This window comes from Trichosurus vulpecula, chromosome 6 (assembly GCF_011100635.1).
Source record: "Trichosurus vulpecula isolate mTriVul1 chromosome 6, mTriVul1.pri, whole genome shotgun sequence".
Lineage (NCBI taxonomy): Eukaryota > Metazoa > Chordata > Mammalia > Diprotodontia > Phalangeridae > Trichosurus > Trichosurus vulpecula.
In genome coordinates, this window is record NC_050578.1 from 200,742,818 (window position 1) to 200,761,124 (window position 18,307).

The following is an 18,307-nucleotide window of genomic DNA, read 5'->3' on the forward strand; positions in this document are numbered from 1 at the left end:
TATGTATATATATATATGTATATATATGTGTATGTATATATGTATATAGATATATATATGTATATATGTGTGTATATATATATATGTATTAATGTTTGAGAATCAATATTTAGAGAAAAGGAAAATGGGATAAATTTGAGTCTGTGGGAATCTGATTATTTAGCCTTTAGGAATGTCTTTCTCCCCCTTCTTCTTTAGATTTATAGATGTCACCTCAGCTGTGAACGGAATACAAGATTGTGAAAGCTACCCTATGAATAACTCAGGCAAAGTGATACTCAAATAGTACAATTTTAGTTAGGATGAGGACTTCACTAGGCCTAAGTTTCATTTTCCTGTAAATCATATGATTTTGGGGAAATCAGGTGATATTCCCCTCTCCCCCTCCCCTAGCCTACTCACAAACCACCATCCTAACATTAAAGTTTCCCTATAAGGTAATTCTGTAGTTTCTGTGCTGGTATTGGGGAAAACTTATTCCTGGTTAGATTGTGAGGCCACCTGTCCCCGCAAATGGGGACAGAGGTCCAGCCTCTGGGGTGGGATTTCTTAGAATTGTTTGTACAAGGATATATATCCCCTTGCTTGCCTTCTCCCCCTTGCCTCTCTTCACTACTATCTCCGCCCTGGTAGTGGGAGATGCCCAATTCTTGCGAGACTTGATCAAATAAAGTTTCTGTTTTGTTTCTACCTTGAGAAAGCCAAGACACCTCTGTTTTTTTTATTTGAGTCAGTGGTCTGTTAACCCACACAATATGTATTTCTATACAAAGCAACAGCATTCTTCCAGTCTCCCAGATTCCTCACCTGGCATTACGATCAATTCTTCACTCTCCCTCACTGCACATATCCAATCAGTTACCAAACCTTGATGTTTGTACTACTACAACTTGTCTCCAATTTGGCTCCTTCTCTTTATTCACAAAGCCGGAAGCATAGGTAGGCCCTCCCCGCCTCTGGCCTGGAGTACAACAGCTCCTCCTAACTGACCTCTGTCTCATCTCTCCCCACTCCAATCACTGCTCACACACCTGCCAAAACTAGTTTCCTTAAGTAGCGGTGTGATCATGTCCCTCCTTTGTTCAATAAACCCCAGGACTCCCTATTGCTTCTAGGAGCAAACAGAAACTTCTCTACTTAGGAGGGATCTTTCTAGCCTCATTATACATTACTCCCCCTCCTGCACTCTGTAATCCAGCCAACCTGGCCTTCTCTCTGCTGCTCCTCACAAATAACTCTCCCTCTGCCATCTCTGTTACTCTGCACTGGCCAGGCTGCATGCCTAGAACACATGCCCTCTTTTTCTCCATGTCATAATATCCTTCCTTCTGTAGAGGGAGAAATGAACCCAGGGATGTAGAAATCCCAAACAAAAATTCCCAAGGCAAGGCCGCCTGGAATGAATTCATGGACCCCAGCATTCTTTAAGTCAAGGAGGCAAAGATTTATCATGCTTTAAGTAAATAAAGTGGGCAAGAGTTCTTAGGGAACCTGCAACCATACAGGGCTACAGGGAAAGTTTACTTGTACTAAATTTAATCTTGTACTAAGATTTAGGGATGAAACCTGTCAATTAGGTGTTTTGGGGTGGGATCTGGGAGTGGTCAAGGCGTCACTAGGGGTTGGTCAGTCCTTAAAGGAACATGCACTTTTTGTATCTACTGCGCAGGTCTCTTACCCAGAGTTCACTGGGAAATAGCCCAAAGGCAGGCTACCCGGGGGTGTGGTTTTGCCTGTGAAATGTCACTAAGTCACCAAAAGTTCAGGGCTAGCTGGCAATGTCCAGGTGGACTCCATCGCATGTCTTGTTAGACAAGATTAATGTAAGGGAGTATAGATTTGACTATGTCTAGGATACATGTTAGACTCAGTGTATAGTCAGTTATCAGCATCCTGAATCAATCTATAATTGGGCATAGCTGCTTACTGAGGAAGAAGCAGAGATAATTTTGGGGCACACTGCCCTTTAGCTAGAGAGAGGCTGCCTGGGAAAGAGTACATTTGAGAACTAGATGTGTTCTGAAATTGGAATTCTGCCAAGGCACAGGGACCCAGGCAGAGGCCAGGGGGAAATGTGACATTAGAATTAGGGTCTAAACACAAGCACCCCATCACTTCCTCCAATATACAACTCAACTATCATCTGTACGATGCTTTTCCAGAACCCAAATGCTCATGGCCCTCCACACTATGTTGTATTTATTTTTTTATATTAGCTCCATATATCCTTAGATATGTACTTCTCACCTCCCCATCACACCGTAAGATCCTTAAGAGTAGGGACTGTTCATACTTTGTATTTGCATCCTCATTAGTTTGTATAGTGCTGGGCACAGAGTAAACCCTTAATAAATGTTTGACTGACCAATTTTCCTATGATACCATAATGCCTCTAATGGTCACTTATGTCAATGTTACTTGGTTTTTCCAAGTCTTGACACTTACTACTTAAATGATGATGAGCAGGTCACTTCATCTCTGAGCCTTAAATTCCTCATTTTAGAAATAAGATTTATCATCTTTGCATTATCTCACTGGGTTCTTGTGGAAAAGCTATTTTGCAAATCATAAATTATAATGACTGTCACCACTTCTAACCTGGCTCAGGTCATTTAGTCAATAAACATTTTAGGCACCTATTATGTGCCAGGTCCTGTGATAAGCACTAGGGATACAAAAAAATGGTAAAAGATATTCTCTGCCCTCAAGGAGCTTCCAATCTAATGGGGGAGACAATATACAAACACCTGTGTACAAACAAGCTGATTAAAAGGGACCAGACTATTTTCCACCTATACCCTAGCAGCACACTCACACTGACACCATCACTCCTCTGGCCTTATCCTCTGATTGGTGAGTTCCCAGGAAGAACCTGCGTTTGAGGAAATACCCATGCCAGCCCCATTCAATTATAACTCAACTCAGTCTCCAATTCTTCAGACTACTTTTCTACCTTCCTAAAACTCTGTCCCCTCCCCTACCCCCAGTTCTCTTTATGTGCTGACTCCTTTCATTGGACTGTAAGTACCTTGAGGGAAAGGAATATCTTTTTTTTCTTTCTTGTATTTGTATTCCCAGCCCTTAGCACAGTGCCAGACACATAGTAAATACTTAATAAATGCTTTATCTAATCATCATTTTAGGAAAACATCACAATAAAGAAAATTTATTTTAAAACAACAATTCAGTTACATGTTTTCTGGAAATATAACTTCTAAACTTAAGTCTAGTTGATAAGCAGTGTAGAGAGACTATGTATTTTTAGTGCCAAGAATACATGTGCCTGACTAATTCTCAAAAAATTTATGTACTGCTTACATATTTTTTCATTTAGGAAATTACAGTCATAATTAGCAATGCCTATTTCTTATAGAGATAATACTTACAATCTTTTTTTATCCACCACGCGTTTAACTCGGATAGCTCTCTGCTCAGAATAAATTTTACAAACTCCTGTTAACAAAAGTTCAAACAATTTCAAATTTAAAATTATGCTTCCTGGTCAAAATTATCCATAAAGTATTTAAAATAAAAGTTACATTTTTTCAAGTAACTGGTAAATGTTATATTTTATTTTTATGAGAAACTAAATTAAATACTTTTTAAATAATCTTCAATGAAATCCAAGACTGCACTTCTGTGTTCCTTCACTTGCTGGGAATGTACCTCCTTGTGTGCTGTAATGAAAAAGGACAATACTTTATTACTCTGTGCTTAATCATATGAAAAGAAACATTATTTAGCTTCTTCTACAGCAGCTTATTTGAATAAAGCATTTAAAATTTATAACCATGTAGGAAGCTTGTGTAAAATGACAGATTACATTTTCATAAGTATAAGATTTATTGGGCTTCATAACAGCTAACGATTAAAAAAGAACAGAAATTATGGTCAAATAATTGAAATTTGATCATTTTCAGATAATATTCTGCAGAAGTCTGCTAATGCATCTTGACCCCATTTGTATGAATATCATCAGTCTACAATGCCGGATTATAGGTATATGAATCTTTGGTAATGTCTGATTAGAATGCTGTGGATTCTCTCCCAATCTCTGAAGATCATATCCCATGAATCCCTTAGGAGAGGGCTTTCACGGCCTTCATGCTATGGCTGGGAAAAATTATTACTTGTAGAAAATCTTCTGGTTATAAGTCTTTCCAAATTTGGCTAGGCTAGTTCTTGGCTGAAAGACATTGACAGATCTGTAGGCATATGCTTTCTAGCTTTGTAGGGCATACTAGAACTCAAGATGTGTAAACATAAGTTTTCAAGAGCCTAGGCTCCAAGTTATGTCATATTGAGGAACAGACATAAGACTTTAGAGGTCTAAAATCAGGCTGTTTTTACTACTATTCAGTTAGTCAAAAAGCATTATGAGGCATCTACTATGCCCTAGGCATCATGCAAAGCACTGGGGATACAAAGAAAGGCAAACGATAGTCCCTGCCCTCAAGGAGCTCACAGTACAATGGAGGAGGCAACATGCAAACAATTACACACAAGCTACAGACAAGATAAAGTGGAGATAATCAACTGAAGGAAGGCAGCAGCATTAAGGGAGGATGGGAAAGGCTCCTTATAGAAAGTAGGATTTTAACTAAGACTTGAAAGAGACTGAGGATTTGGGTGATTGGGAGGGTGTTGGTGTCCATGACAGTAATAAGGGAGTTTGGAAGAAGGGAGGGCTGGGGGGTGGGGAGTTCCACTTCTTTTACTATTCCTTTACTTTTGTCATCCTTTAGCATTGGATGTTCTCCGAATCTACACAAATCTTTTCCATCCAACAAGGTCCTGTACAAGTCTTAATACCTCCCAGTCTTATTCTCTCTAAACTTTGTTGTAGACATTGACTATGTGATCTTTTGGTAAATAATTATATACTGTCATATTATTCCCTAATTGTGTCAGATTTGATATTAAATTCCTCAAAGACGGGCTGAATTTAAAAAAAAAATGTCTAGGGGCAGCTAGTGGTGCAGTGACTAGAGCACTGGCCCTGGAGTCAGGAGGACCTGAGTTCAAATCTGGCCTCACACTAGCTGTGTGACCTTGGGCAAGTCAATTAACTGCAATTGCCCTACTTTCCTCCCTCAAAAAAAAAAACCCAAATATCTTGTGTATGTATATGTAACAATACTCACAAAGAGCATGCCCTGAATAAAAGCTTGTTGGATTACAGAGTCATAAATCCTAGGACCACAGATGTACAACTGGAAGGGCCCTTGGAGGCCACCGAGTGCCCATCATTTTAGAGAGGAAGAAACAAAGGCCCGGAGGGATGGCCATTTTGTCCAGGGTCACACAACTAGTAAATATTTCAGGTGGGATTCAAATGTAGGTCTTCTTGGCTCAGAGTCCAACGCTCCGCCCACTAATCCCAGCCCTCCTTAGAGCTCCCAGAACCTTGCTCCACTAAACATTTCATTTCTTAGCTTCAATCTCTTCCGCTCTATTGGCTCCTTCCTTACTCTCTTCAAGGCTAGGTGTCTTCTATATTCCTCGGCACCAAAAAGCCCTTTTGTGACCCTGCTATCACTCTTTGTTTCTCCTTTCCTTCACAGCTAAACATCCAGAAAAAGCAATGCCCTCATGTCCCTTGTCTTGATCAACAATGCTATGACCCAGTGCCACAAATGAGGGAGACTTCTCCTCCAGGGCTCTTCCTCACATTCTCTTCTTCTCCAGTGCTACTTATACAGACCACATACTGACTTAGAAAAGCACGTGTTACCATTAGCTGTGGTCTATTATATTTTTATTTATTTTGTTTAAAGTTTCACAATTACATTTTAATCTGGTTTGGCCTCACTTAGTTTTGCAGCCAGTAAAGTGTCTGACACCTCAGCTCTAGGAAATTAAAACTATTATAAACTGCAGGGAAGAGTCCAAACTAAATTTGTAGGAGTTTCCTCACCTGGGAGTTACCTATACCAAGGAAATCACAGGTCAGGTGCAGTCCCTGGCCTTATATGCTTACGCACACCCACACATACCCCTGTTCTCTCCTCCCCTCACCAAATTTACTTTCTTTAGAGATCACTTAATTTTCGGCATGTGTATACCAAGTGACTAATACGATACCTTTCCCATAAGTGTTTAACAAACGCTCGTGACTGATTCCACATATTCCTCATTCCTCCCGCTAATGCCTCTCTCCTAAGCCCTAATTCTTGAAGACTGATATTCTTTGTGCTCTTTCAACAACAAATATTGATAAGTATTATTAAGCATCTACTATGTGCCAGTGCTGGGCCTATCTGGAAGACCTGAGTCCAAATCAGATACTTCCTAGCTATGTGACTTTGAGTGAGTCACTAAACCTCTGTTTGCTTAATCCACTGGAGAAGAAAATGGCAAATCACTCCAGTATCTTTGCCAAGAAAACCCCATGGACCTTATGGTCCACAGGGTCATGAAGAGATGGACATGACTGAATAACTGACCAACAACATGTGCCAGGTCCTATGCTAAGCACTGGAGATACAAAGAAAGCCAAAAGAACATCCTTGCCCTCAAGGAGCTCAGAGTCTAACGGGAGAGACAGCATGCAAACAACTACGTATAAAGAAGACATGTATAACTAAAATTAGAGATAATCAACAGAGGGAAAATTAGCATTAAGGATCTAAGGAAAAGGATTTTTTATGCAAAGTAGGATTTTATCTGGGCAAATTTTAAAAGAATGAAGAAAATGTGACTTTTCATTCTTGAGGTGAGTTTGCAGCTACCTCCCTACTCTTATTCAGAATTACAGGTTAAGTCGAGACCCTCCAGAATCTGGTTTAAATTTACTTTTTCAGTCTATCTCACACTATTCCACTTCAAGCATTCTTATAATGTCAGGGAAACTAAGCCACTCACCATTTCCTCATTACCTCCTCACCCATCTCTATGACTCTGTCTAGAATGGACCTGCTTTGAAATTTCTCCTTCTCAAATTCTTTCCCTTCTTTCTGGACTGAATTTGCCACCCCCACTAAGCAAGTAACTGCTCTCCCTCATTCTAAAAGACAAAAGGTTCTTGACCAGTTTGGGTTAGATTAGGTGACTTGGGAAATCACTTTCAACTGTTCATATTTATTATCACAGCACTCTGGATCTTTGTACTTATATTCAAACATGAATTCTAGTTATCTGTGATTACGTCTTACCTCTCCAAATTGATCAGAAGGTGTTTGAGGACAAGGACTATGTTTTACTTTATCTTTGTTTCCAAGTTGAAAACAGCACAGAAGCTTAATAAATTTTTAAAAATTCAATGTACTTTCACACCCTGTTACTCCCATTTACTTTTTTAAGGATTAAAAAGTAACCAAACTGCTACTATAACAGTGTGTATCACAACAGTGAACAGAAAACATAGATAAGAAACCCAAAGTAACAACAAAATGCCACCAATTTTTAACTGCTTTGATTACATAATTACTCTTTGATCATTTGGTATATAAACAGTGATGTTTTCTTTTAGTTGTTAAAGAGGCATTATTTTTAGAATATTTTACCTTCTGTTCTTAGCTGCTGAATTGCTTCTGAACATGTCCTCATAAATATTTGGGCATCTTGATCAATCTGATCCCGTTCTGTATCAGTCATTCTCATATAGTCAGACATAATGTGGCTAAAAAAAAAAAAGTAAAAGTAGGAAATGACAATAAGATTTAAAAAATTTTTGCGGTACATTCTTATTACCATAACAAATATACCTTATAGCCAAACCACTTTTCCTAAAGACAAAGATCTTCCTAACAGAAATGGAATAAACAGGACATTAAAAGAATGAACAGGTAAATGAGAGCTTCGAGGGTTCAAGAGATCCAGCAGTCCTGTATTTGATAATTCTTATGAATTATAAGAAACCAGCTCACATGCTTCTCTTGACCATAAAAATATAATTTCAGATGTTGTAGTAGGACTCTAAACAAGACTATTGCTTTCTAAAATGTCTTGTTAGAGGCACATTTTAATATGCCAACAGGAAAGGAAAAAAGTCATTGGCAATAAGAAAGAACTAACACTGGCCTTAGGGTTTTAATAACCTGAGTGAGTTTCTGGACATTTCACCTAGTTAATTTTTGATCCAGGGGACCTGTGACTTTTACCTTTTGTTACATTCTAAATCTTTTGTGTTCACTAAACAAACCTCCATTTCAAGGTAGTGAACATCTAACAGAGTTTGGAACTTCCTGGGTACCTAAGTTTTCTTGGTCCCTGAGTTCAAAGATCAGTTACACTGGTTCGCACCCACCTTTTCTTCCTCTTGTTGCCACCATAACTAGGTATACTAGCCTAGCATTCTCTCTTCTCTTTCCCATGTCTTCCTACACATCTGGAGAATGTTTTTCCAGGTTTATTTACATGAATAAAGAAATACAAATTTAGTATTTCTAAATAAGAATAATGCAACTAGAAATGACTAGGAAAAGAAAACTATTTTCTTCCTCACTGGACGTTACCTAAGTTCTCTATTTTATGTTTATTAACATTCCCCAGACCTACATTAACCCTTGCTAAAAGCCCTATGGCTGAAGGTCTTGATACCATTAGGTCCCACAAGAGAATACAGTATCAACTGCCCTTAGGAAACTGCTCAACAATTTAAGCCTATCTTGGTGCTCTAAATCCAATCCATTCAGTCATTATACAAACCCAAATTCATTCTTAACTAATAGGCAAAGTCCTAATTAGTACATGGTTGTTTTGCCCAATCCCTGACTAGCCCCTCTTTCCAAGTCCAAAACAACATAATCCCTGACTAGCCTCTCTTTCTCCAAACCAAGGAAAAAAACAAGAAAATATAAAATATTTAGTAAAGATATGAGTTTCCACTATTTTAAAAAGAAAATATACTCTAACCCCCAAAATATACAAAGTGAAGTTCTTTGCTCATACAAGCATATTTATATAATCTCATTACCTGGTGGTTAACGAAGTTACAAATAGGTTTCTGAACTTAAATGTTTATCAAAACACTGAAACAAGTAAAGTAGAAAAAATTACTAAAATTTTCAAAGCACCTCACGTAGGTGCCCTTGCCTGCTGTAGGTATTCAAAAACTATTTGTTATTTGGGTTGCATTTTACTGATTTCTTCTGTAATTAGTTTAAAGAGCCCTATGGAAATTGGAGACGGAATGATGGAAACAACAATTTGCTGAGAGGTAGATAGGTGTACAACAAAGACGGGACTTGGGGTCAAGGAAACCTGGTTTTAAGCTCTGGCTTTTCCACTTATTAGCTCTATTATCATAAGCAAGTTACAACCTCTCTGAGTCTTAGTTTGCTCATCTGCAACATGGGATTAATATTTGTACTAACTACTAGACAGGGCTGTAAAAAGTATTATAGAAATGAGTTGTTATAATTATTATTCTCTGAATAGAGGGAAGCAATAAAGAAGTTAAATGGAAAAGATGCCTATTTCCAATATGACGTTAGCCCCTTTAACAGAAGGCCTATAAATCAGAGATCACAAAAATACAGGAGTTGACTTTACTGGCACAGTACTTTTCATTATTCTCTACACTTCGAATTAACTGACATTTGAGGGCTAAGTGTTAATCTGACAGACTCAATTTCTAAGCTTCCATTTGAGACATAATGACACATGCCTTCTTTAACTGAAAATAATAAGCTATGTGTATCCCAGCAACAATAACAAAAACTGATGACAGCTAATTTTTGTGAAGCTGGCACCGTTTACTTCTAGGTGAAGATTAGGAATAGGTATATTTATTAATGTTAGAGAAATTATTTTAAATTGAAACCATTCTGAGATAAAATTAGGTCACGTATACTGCATACTACTCTGCTTTAGTGAAATATCATAACACACACAAAAAAGAAAGATCAGCGAAGTATAAAATCTACAGATCTCAAAGTCTGGTGAGGTGGAAGGAACGGTGAAGAGCACAGGACAAGACTAGGATACATCCAGTATTTGTGTTTGACTGGAATGTAAAATATGCAAAGGATTGTAAAGTAAAGCTGGAAAGGTAAGACGGTGAAATCTTGTTATGGAGTAATTTAAATGTCAGGCTTAGGAGACTGCATACTTTCCTATAGGCAGTAAGAGGATCTCCAAAATTTGTTTTTTTTGATGATACCCCTCAAAAATGTTCAGGGGAGCTGGCTGGTACACTGACTTCAAAGAGACAAGAAGGCTAGAATGAATCCACAACAACTGCACTGCGCCAAGAGAAGGGAGCCACTTATTGTCCTTGAGCACTTTATCTGGATCTCTCCTTTTCCCTATCCCATTCTCCCACATATGATGATAAAAGCAGTAACTTACATTTAGACAGCACTTTAAGGTTTGCGAAACACTGTTAGACTTTGAGTTCCTTAGGGGTAGGAGCCATCTGCCATCTTTACATCCACAACACATGGCACACAGTGGACACTTAAATGTTTGTGGGGCTGTGGGAAGGGTTTAAGATGGGCTAGGATGGTTGGAAGTGAGAATTAGGGACAGAAAAAAGGGCTTAAACTAGACCACTCAGGAATGGACAACAACAACAACTGGCATCTATGTAACACTTGAAGATCTTGCAACATATTGTCTCATTGGATCCTCACAATAACCCTGGGAGACACGTACTGTAATTACCCTCATTCTATAGATGAGGAAAAAGAGAGTTAAGCAGGGGGGATGCTGATAAATGTTTAACAACTGGCTCTCCTGGACGAAAAAAAAAATTATATCCATGAAACACTTTTTAAGTTTAGTCTGCATTAACATTTTCTCCATCACTCTCTAAGTCTAGACAATCAACAAAACAGTAAGTCAAGCCAAGATTTGTAGTATTTGTGGATTTCCAAAGAGCAAACGTTCACAGTGAAAACAGTTGGCTCTCAGCAACTGATTCAAATGGACTCCAGGAGACTCTGGGATTAAACGACTTGCCTAAGGGTATGACACAGCCAGCAAATATTTAAGGCTTCAAATTGAGAATTCTAGTCTTCCTGACTCTAAGTCCAACACTATCCATTATACTGCTCAGCTACAATAGGTTAGATTAAATAGTCCATGACCCTCCTTGTAACTGTCCTGGGAGATACAATTACAATTTGAAAAATAACTAAATCTTTAAAATGTGGCTGTGTGTGTTTATGTATGTACCGCTTTGTGTGAAGTAAGTTTAAAACCAGATGTTTCAAATAAATTGTGAAGGAAAGAAATGGCTACTGACTATCATTTTAAAAAATATTTTCACACAATTTCTAGTTTTCATTTCGGGGCTAAGAGAATTACTGGTATAGCCAACAATTTTTTTTAAAAAAAATCAACATTTTAACCCCCCCACCCCGCCCCCAACACACACACTGCCACCTACAGTCAATTAGCTACTTAAACTTCTTTAAAATACTTACTTTCTGGTTTTGTGGAACAATGAATAACATAATAAGTAACGATATTCTTTCTACGGTTATGTAACTGGATATATAAGTTCAACTACTTATAAATTTATGAAATTTATAAATTATTTACAAATTTCAATCATTAAGTTTAGATACACAAAACTGCAGGTGTTACGTCATAATTTGCCAGAAGCACTGCATTTCTGTTCTTTGACAAACAAAACATTTATATTCTTGCTTAGGGTGTGGAAGCACTTCAACTATTTTTGAACACTGAAGGAACCTGCTACATTTAGAATATAAGCCTCTTTTCCTTTATAAAGATGCTACATACTGAGATCAAAACAGTTTACTGGTCTCCCATTACCACAACACAGCATAAGAGAGTCTTTGTTTTCACTGCCTAAAAAGTAGGCTAACAGATAAACTAGGGGCCTGTGATAGACTATTTTTATAGACATAAAACAGGGATGTACAAGAGCCAGCTTGAACCAGCTCACTGGGGAGAGCCAATTGTTAAATTTTCTGTGTGAGAATTCATTTACACTTCAGAAGTTTACAAATGCTCTTGTTTTTTGATTATCTAAACTTGAGAATGTGATAGGGAAAATGATAATGCATATTACATTCAAAAGTGTGTTGTATGCACTTTTCTTGGTCAGAGAGACAGTTATTAAACATTTTATTAGTACAGTATTGCAATAAAGACCTCTTTGGATAACAAAAAAAAGGATGCTACATATAAGATAATTTTTAAAATGTATCAAAGCCTATTTTAGCAGGCAGTATAGTGAAAGAACACTGAACCTAGGTCTGTTTCTCACTTCTGATCATTACTAACCATACAACTCGGGGTACATGACTTACACTCCTGAAAACCAGTTTTCTTACTTTTAAAAAGGATTACTTGCCCAATGTGGTTGTTGTAAGGGAAGCATTTTGTAAATCTTAATGAGCTACCTAAACAAAAGTGATTGATAGGAGACATGACGTGGTACAGCAAGGGGAAGAGCAAAAGAACCTGCAATTGGAAGAGATCTGGGGCTCAAACTCATAGGCCAAAATTTATGAGCTGTGAGATCTCAACACAAGTTTCTTCACCCCTCTGAGCTTTGGCTGAACTATCTATAAGAATAATAATATGAAAGCTACCTACTTCACAGGCGTATTATGAAAAAAGTATTTTGTAAATTTTAAACGCTATATAAATGAAAGCTATATTCCTTTCACTGACATCTGTCAACAAGCATTTATTAAGAAGTTATGGCAATTTTCAGAAGAAGAAATCCACGCTATTTATAGTCATATGAAAAAATGCTATAAATCACTACTGATCACAGAAATGTAAATTAAAGCAACTCTGATGTACCACCTCATACCTATCAGATTGGCTAATATGATAGAGAAGGAAAACAATGAATGTTGCAGGGGATGTGGAAAAATTGGGACATTAATGCACTCTTTGTGGAGTTCTGAACTGATCCAACTACCTAGGAGAGCAATTTGGAACTATGCCTGAAGGGCAATCAAACTGTGCATACTCATTGACCTAGAAATACCACTACTAGGTCTGTATCTCAAAGAAATCAAAGGAAAAGGAAAAGGTCCTGTATGTACAAAAATATTTATAGCACCTCTTTTTGTGGTGCCAAAGAACTGGAAATAGAAGGGATACTCATCAATCGGGGAACGGCTGAATAAGCTATGGCACGTGATTCTGATGGAATACTATTGTGCTATAAGAAATGACTAACAGGATAGTTTCAGCAAATCCTGGGAAGACGTATACGAATTAATGCAAAATGAAGTGAGCAGAGCCAGGAGATCAACGTACACAGTAACAGCAATATTGTGTGGTGATCAACTGTGAACGGCTTGGCTATTCTCAGCAATACAATGATACAAGACAATTTTGAAGGACTCATGATGAAAAATGCTATTTACTTACCTATAAGCATTAATGTAATCTTTCCTGTGTTCCAGAAGAAAGTCTCTTAACTTCCCAATATGGGAAATCTAAAAGAGAAAAAAAAAAAAGAAAATACTGTGCTTAAAGTAAATTTTGAATTAATTTATCTGTCATTCTCTCCAAAATGTACAAAGAGCCACCTCTATCCAACTTCCAAACAATAAGACTACAGAGCTGATAGTGTGTGTATTAAATTAAAATACCAAGGAGTTCAGTAGGGAAAGTAATGCCCTTCTTTTTACCTCCTTGGTATCCAACTTTGCTGGCCTTGGACTATTGACTCTGCTTGTTCCCTCAGATCCCAGAATTTATCATTCTCAATTACATTATCATATGATTTGATTCAATTCAGCTCAAACTCTGCAAACATCACTAAACTGAGTTGATTTCATTCAGCATAAATTCATGGTTCATGATGTCCTGTGGATTCCACTTTCTCATTACTTTTCACATTCATCCCTTTCCTACCATCCTAGTACCTCATTACCACCTGCTTAAAAATCATAGCATCACAGCCCATCTCTCAGTCTGCAGTTTCTCACTCCACAAAAGATCTTTCATTCATTGCTGTCAGTCAGACTTGTAAGTTTTGTACAGAGAGATCTGCTTAACTTACTGTGTTACTCAAAAATCTTTGGTAGCTTCTTATGGAATAATAGGTAAAGTTCAAACTCCTTAGCTTGACATTCAAGGGCTCCCAGAAGCTGGTGCCACTTTATCAGGCTACTCTTTGCTGCTATATATTCTACATTCAGGCTACCCTGTATCTCTCAAACACACTCTCCTTTTCTACCAATATTCCCTGCTAATGCTGTTCCAAATACCTGGAATGTCCACATTTGACCTGGTCAATTCCTGACAATCCCTGAAAGCCCAACTAAACGGAACCTCTTTCTATGAAGTTTTAGTCAGCAATGACCTCAGGTAGCACTTTGTTTTCAACTCTATATTGTGTTTATCTAGTATTACCATGGTTGTATGAAAGCAGAGACTATTATTTTACCTAAACTTTTTTATCTTTCATATTGCCTAGCACAGTGGTCTGTGTATAGTAAGCTCTAAATACATTTGTTGAATTGAAAGGCACAAAAATGAAAAATGACAAAGTCCCTGCCTTCTAAGGGATGGGCAAGAGTCCCCAAATAACTATATCAGGATGGAAAAAGGTTACAGGAGAGGTCTGAGAGTTTAAAGGGAAAGATCACCTCCAAATGGGGATAGGAAGAAATCATGTGCTGCTTTCAGGGGTTTTTCAGGAATGTAATAATACACTCCCAAGTCCAGAAACCACAAAATTACTTTAAAGCAATAACTGTCCAATGCATTACTTTATACATGTACTCTTATAATTTACCAATCTCCCATTTAAGACATCCTCCCTTGCAGCCCACCACACACTCTAGGAAGATAGAATTAACAACAAGAAAGAGTCTTACAGATGGCCTAGTTAAAGCTCCTCTCCTTCAAGGCAACCTTCAAATGATATCTTTCATCAAGCTCTAATCCTTGCAGCAGGAAGTTCCTATTGCTCCATCTGATCTCACAGAACTTCCTATGTATGGATCCTTTCCTGTATTCACTGCACCACCTACTGGTAACTGCGGGCACCACAATGCACAGAGCGCTGGGCCTAGAGTCAGGAAGAGCTGAGTTCAAATCCAATCTTAGACACTTACTAGCTGTGTGACCCTGGACAACTTAACCCCTATTTGTCTCAGTTTCCTCATCTGTAAAACAAGGGATAATAACAGCAGTTTCCTCCAAAGGCTGTGGTGAAAATCAAATGAGATAATATTTATAAAGCACTTGGCACAGTGCCTAACCCATAGTAAGTACTATATAAATATTAGCTACTACCACCAGCAGCATTATTACCAAATTCTAATTAGAACTGCATTTTTCTTTACACTCATCATATCATTGATACTAGGCTCTAAGCCTGCAAGTCTCTTGGGCCTTGGTATTTTAGGAGCTGGTAGATAGTCAGTCTTCCTTCTTCTCTACACTTTTCTCAAATTCTATAAGCCTCTCATCTTTCCCAGGCTCTGCATTTGACAACCTAGCCTTCAAATTTCATCTCTCAGGTACATAACCTGCCTACTGCTCTTCAAAACTCAGATTTTCCACTTGCCATGTCACTTCCATGCCTGGGTTTGACCCCTACCGTATGCATCTGCCAGGGTCTGTTCTGGCAGCGCTCAAATGCTGGGAAAGAATAGCAATAGCCAGGGATGGGTAATGATTTCAGAAGGAGAGTCTCATCCTGGGTGGTCAGAGGCAGCACAATGTAGCAGAAAGAGCTGGATTTTGTTCAGGAGATGTGGCTTTAAGTCACACCTTCAAGATGTAGTTGTTTGACTTTCAGCAAGTCACTTAACCTTTTCCTGTTATTGTTTCAAGGGACAATACTTGCACTACTTACCCCACAAACCTGATATGAGGAAAGAACTATGTAAAATTTGCAGTACCATAGAGATGGAATATATACTATATAATGTATGTAAAACGTAAAAACTATTGTGATCTTCATTATTAAATAACTGTGACCTTGGTTAAGTATTTATCCCACTCTGGGCTTTTAGAATAGTTTTCTGGAAACGGGTCATTGCTTTCTCTAGACTGCCAAAAGGGTTTAGAAACCTCTGTCTAGATGACCCATACAGTCCTTTGCCAGCTCTAGCTCTTTTTATGATTCTTTAAGTAACTTAATCTCTTTAAGCCTCAGACTTTTTGACTGAAAAAGGAGGGGGTTGGATTAGATAATTTCTCAAGTCCCTTCCAGGGTTTACAGTTTGTAATTCTGAGAAGATCTGAAAATCTTGCCAAGTATTTTGTGGTGGCTAAGAATTGGAAATCGAGAGGATGTCCATCAATTGGGGAATGGCTGAACAAGCTGTGGTATATGAATGTGATGGAAGATTATTGTGACATAAGAAATGACAAGCAGGATGATTTAAAAAAAAAAACCTGGAAGGACTTACATGAACTGATGTAGAGTGAAGCAAGCAGAATCAGAAGAACAATCATACGCAGTAACAGTAATACTGTACGATGAACAACTCTGAATGACTTAGCTATTCTCAACAATACAATGATACAAGACAATTCTAAAGGACTCATGGTGAAAAATGCTATCTGCCGCCAGAGAAATAACTGGTGGCATCTGAATACAGACTGAATCATACTATTTTTCACTTTCATTTCTTCTATTTTCTTTCTTTTTTTTTTTTTTGGTTTGAGTTTTCTTCCACAAAATGACTAATATGGAAATACGCCTTATAAGATTATACATGTATAACTTATATCTGATTGCTTACCATCCTTAGGGAGGGGGGAGGCAAGAGAGGGAAGGATAGAATTTGGAACTCAAAACTTAAAAAAAGTCAAAAACTGTTTTTACATTTAATTGGAGAAAAAAATGAAATATTAAAAAAAATCTTGGCAAATGAAGGATTGAAAAGTAAAAGATCTGGCCCTATAGCACACTAAAAGCTGTAATGTATTCTACGAATATGCTGCTGACTTAAAAGTCTAGAAACCAAGTGAAGTTAATTTCTGGAATCTTCATAAAGAATTATACCTTATGAAGTTTCAAATAAAATTAAGCTACTTTGATTCATACTTCATATATTGGAAAATAGCACATTTCTGTAAACTGAATTTGTTAAAAATGAGTGAAACTTGTCCTGGAGTTCATTGAATCCCAAGATAGGTTAAATGATAACAGCTACTGATTTAATATTATTTCTAGTATAATACACATCCACTTTTCTGTAAATTTAACATTTAGCATAATAGGTACCAAAAATCCAACAAGAAAAAGGAAATAAGAGGTCCTGACATTTATCTTGGCCACTTGGCATCTTTGGGTTTTCTATTAGGTTAATTTACACTAGAGTTTACAAGAAGTCAATACAAAGGATAAGAACAATCACATTTTGAAATTCTCTATCCCAAAAATACATAGAAGGATATGAAGAAGAATTGTACAAGATGAGAAGGCTTGGCCAGGCTGCAGTCTGTACCACTGGAGAAAGTACACGTTGATAATCGCATAAATGAACTGAAAATCACATAAATCAACATTTTATTCTAAAGAGCTATTTGGGAATTCAGTCAAGTAAAATCTTACTAAATTAGGCATAATCTTAACTTTTTAACACATTAGGCTTACTTCTAACTTGAAGAATAAAGCAAACTGCTCATTTTCAATGGTGTCATATTTTGCATGATTAAATTATCATTATTAAAACTGTTAAATCTTAAGGTAGCTGTAGCTTCTATCTTCTTAGGTTTATCACATGATAGATACATTTCTTCATATTCAATACTCATGGATAAGATAATTATGACACAAAGGTCCATAAGGAGTTGTGTGAAGAACATGTAACTCAAATTCATCATAGAAGAAAAGTCTGGCAACTGATAAGGAAATTTAAGAACAAAAATTTAGAGGTCCCCAAACTGTGAAAAAGATCTACTTTTCAAGTCCCTAAAGCCTTACGATTACTCAGGTTGCCATCAATGATCTTCCAGGATGAGAAGAACAGATGGGGAGGGCAGGAGTTGGCAAAAGACAGTAAATGCTCCGACCAAGACAGGAAAGGGGGTTATGCTACCAATGTTGTTAATCTCTCTGATGGTAATTTCAGTGGGAAGGGGTCAAGGTCTCTATCAGGTAAAGTTCCAAAACCTCCCCCAGAAGGTATAGGATCCTATTCTTTTGATTGGAGATCACTCCTTGGGATGGTATCAGAGACCAATGATACAAAAACAAATTCTAATGGTCATGAGGTTGGTCATTAGACCAAAGTCTAATGACATACATTAATAAAAGATTTCTTTATGTGAAATCTATTAAGACTCTGACCACTGTCACACTGCATTAAAAAGGAATCTGTTCTTATAACCTAGGTGATTTCTTTCTTACCAGTAACATCACTACCCTAGTTGTGCAGAGAAGCATTTTGTTAATTCA

At 37.5% G+C, this 18,307-nt stretch overlaps 1 protein-coding gene across 1 annotated transcript in view; it reads right to left on the bottom strand.

Moving 5' to 3' along the window:
- The window catches only part of STX18 (syntaxin 18), a 139,869-nt gene that overhangs the window by 34,736 nt on the left and 86,826 nt on the right, over positions 1-18,307 (bottom strand). The window contains exons 2-5 of the mRNA XM_036762816.1: positions 13,309-13,376; positions 7,506-7,621; positions 3,600-3,677; positions 3,387-3,453 (exon numbers count right to left, since the gene is read on the bottom strand). Of these exons, the coding sequence (XP_036618711.1) occupies positions 3,387-3,453; positions 3,600-3,677; positions 7,506-7,621; positions 13,309-13,376 (329 nt within the window). The remainder of the gene's footprint in view (positions 1-3,386; positions 3,454-3,599; positions 3,678-7,505; positions 7,622-13,308; positions 13,377-18,307) is intronic.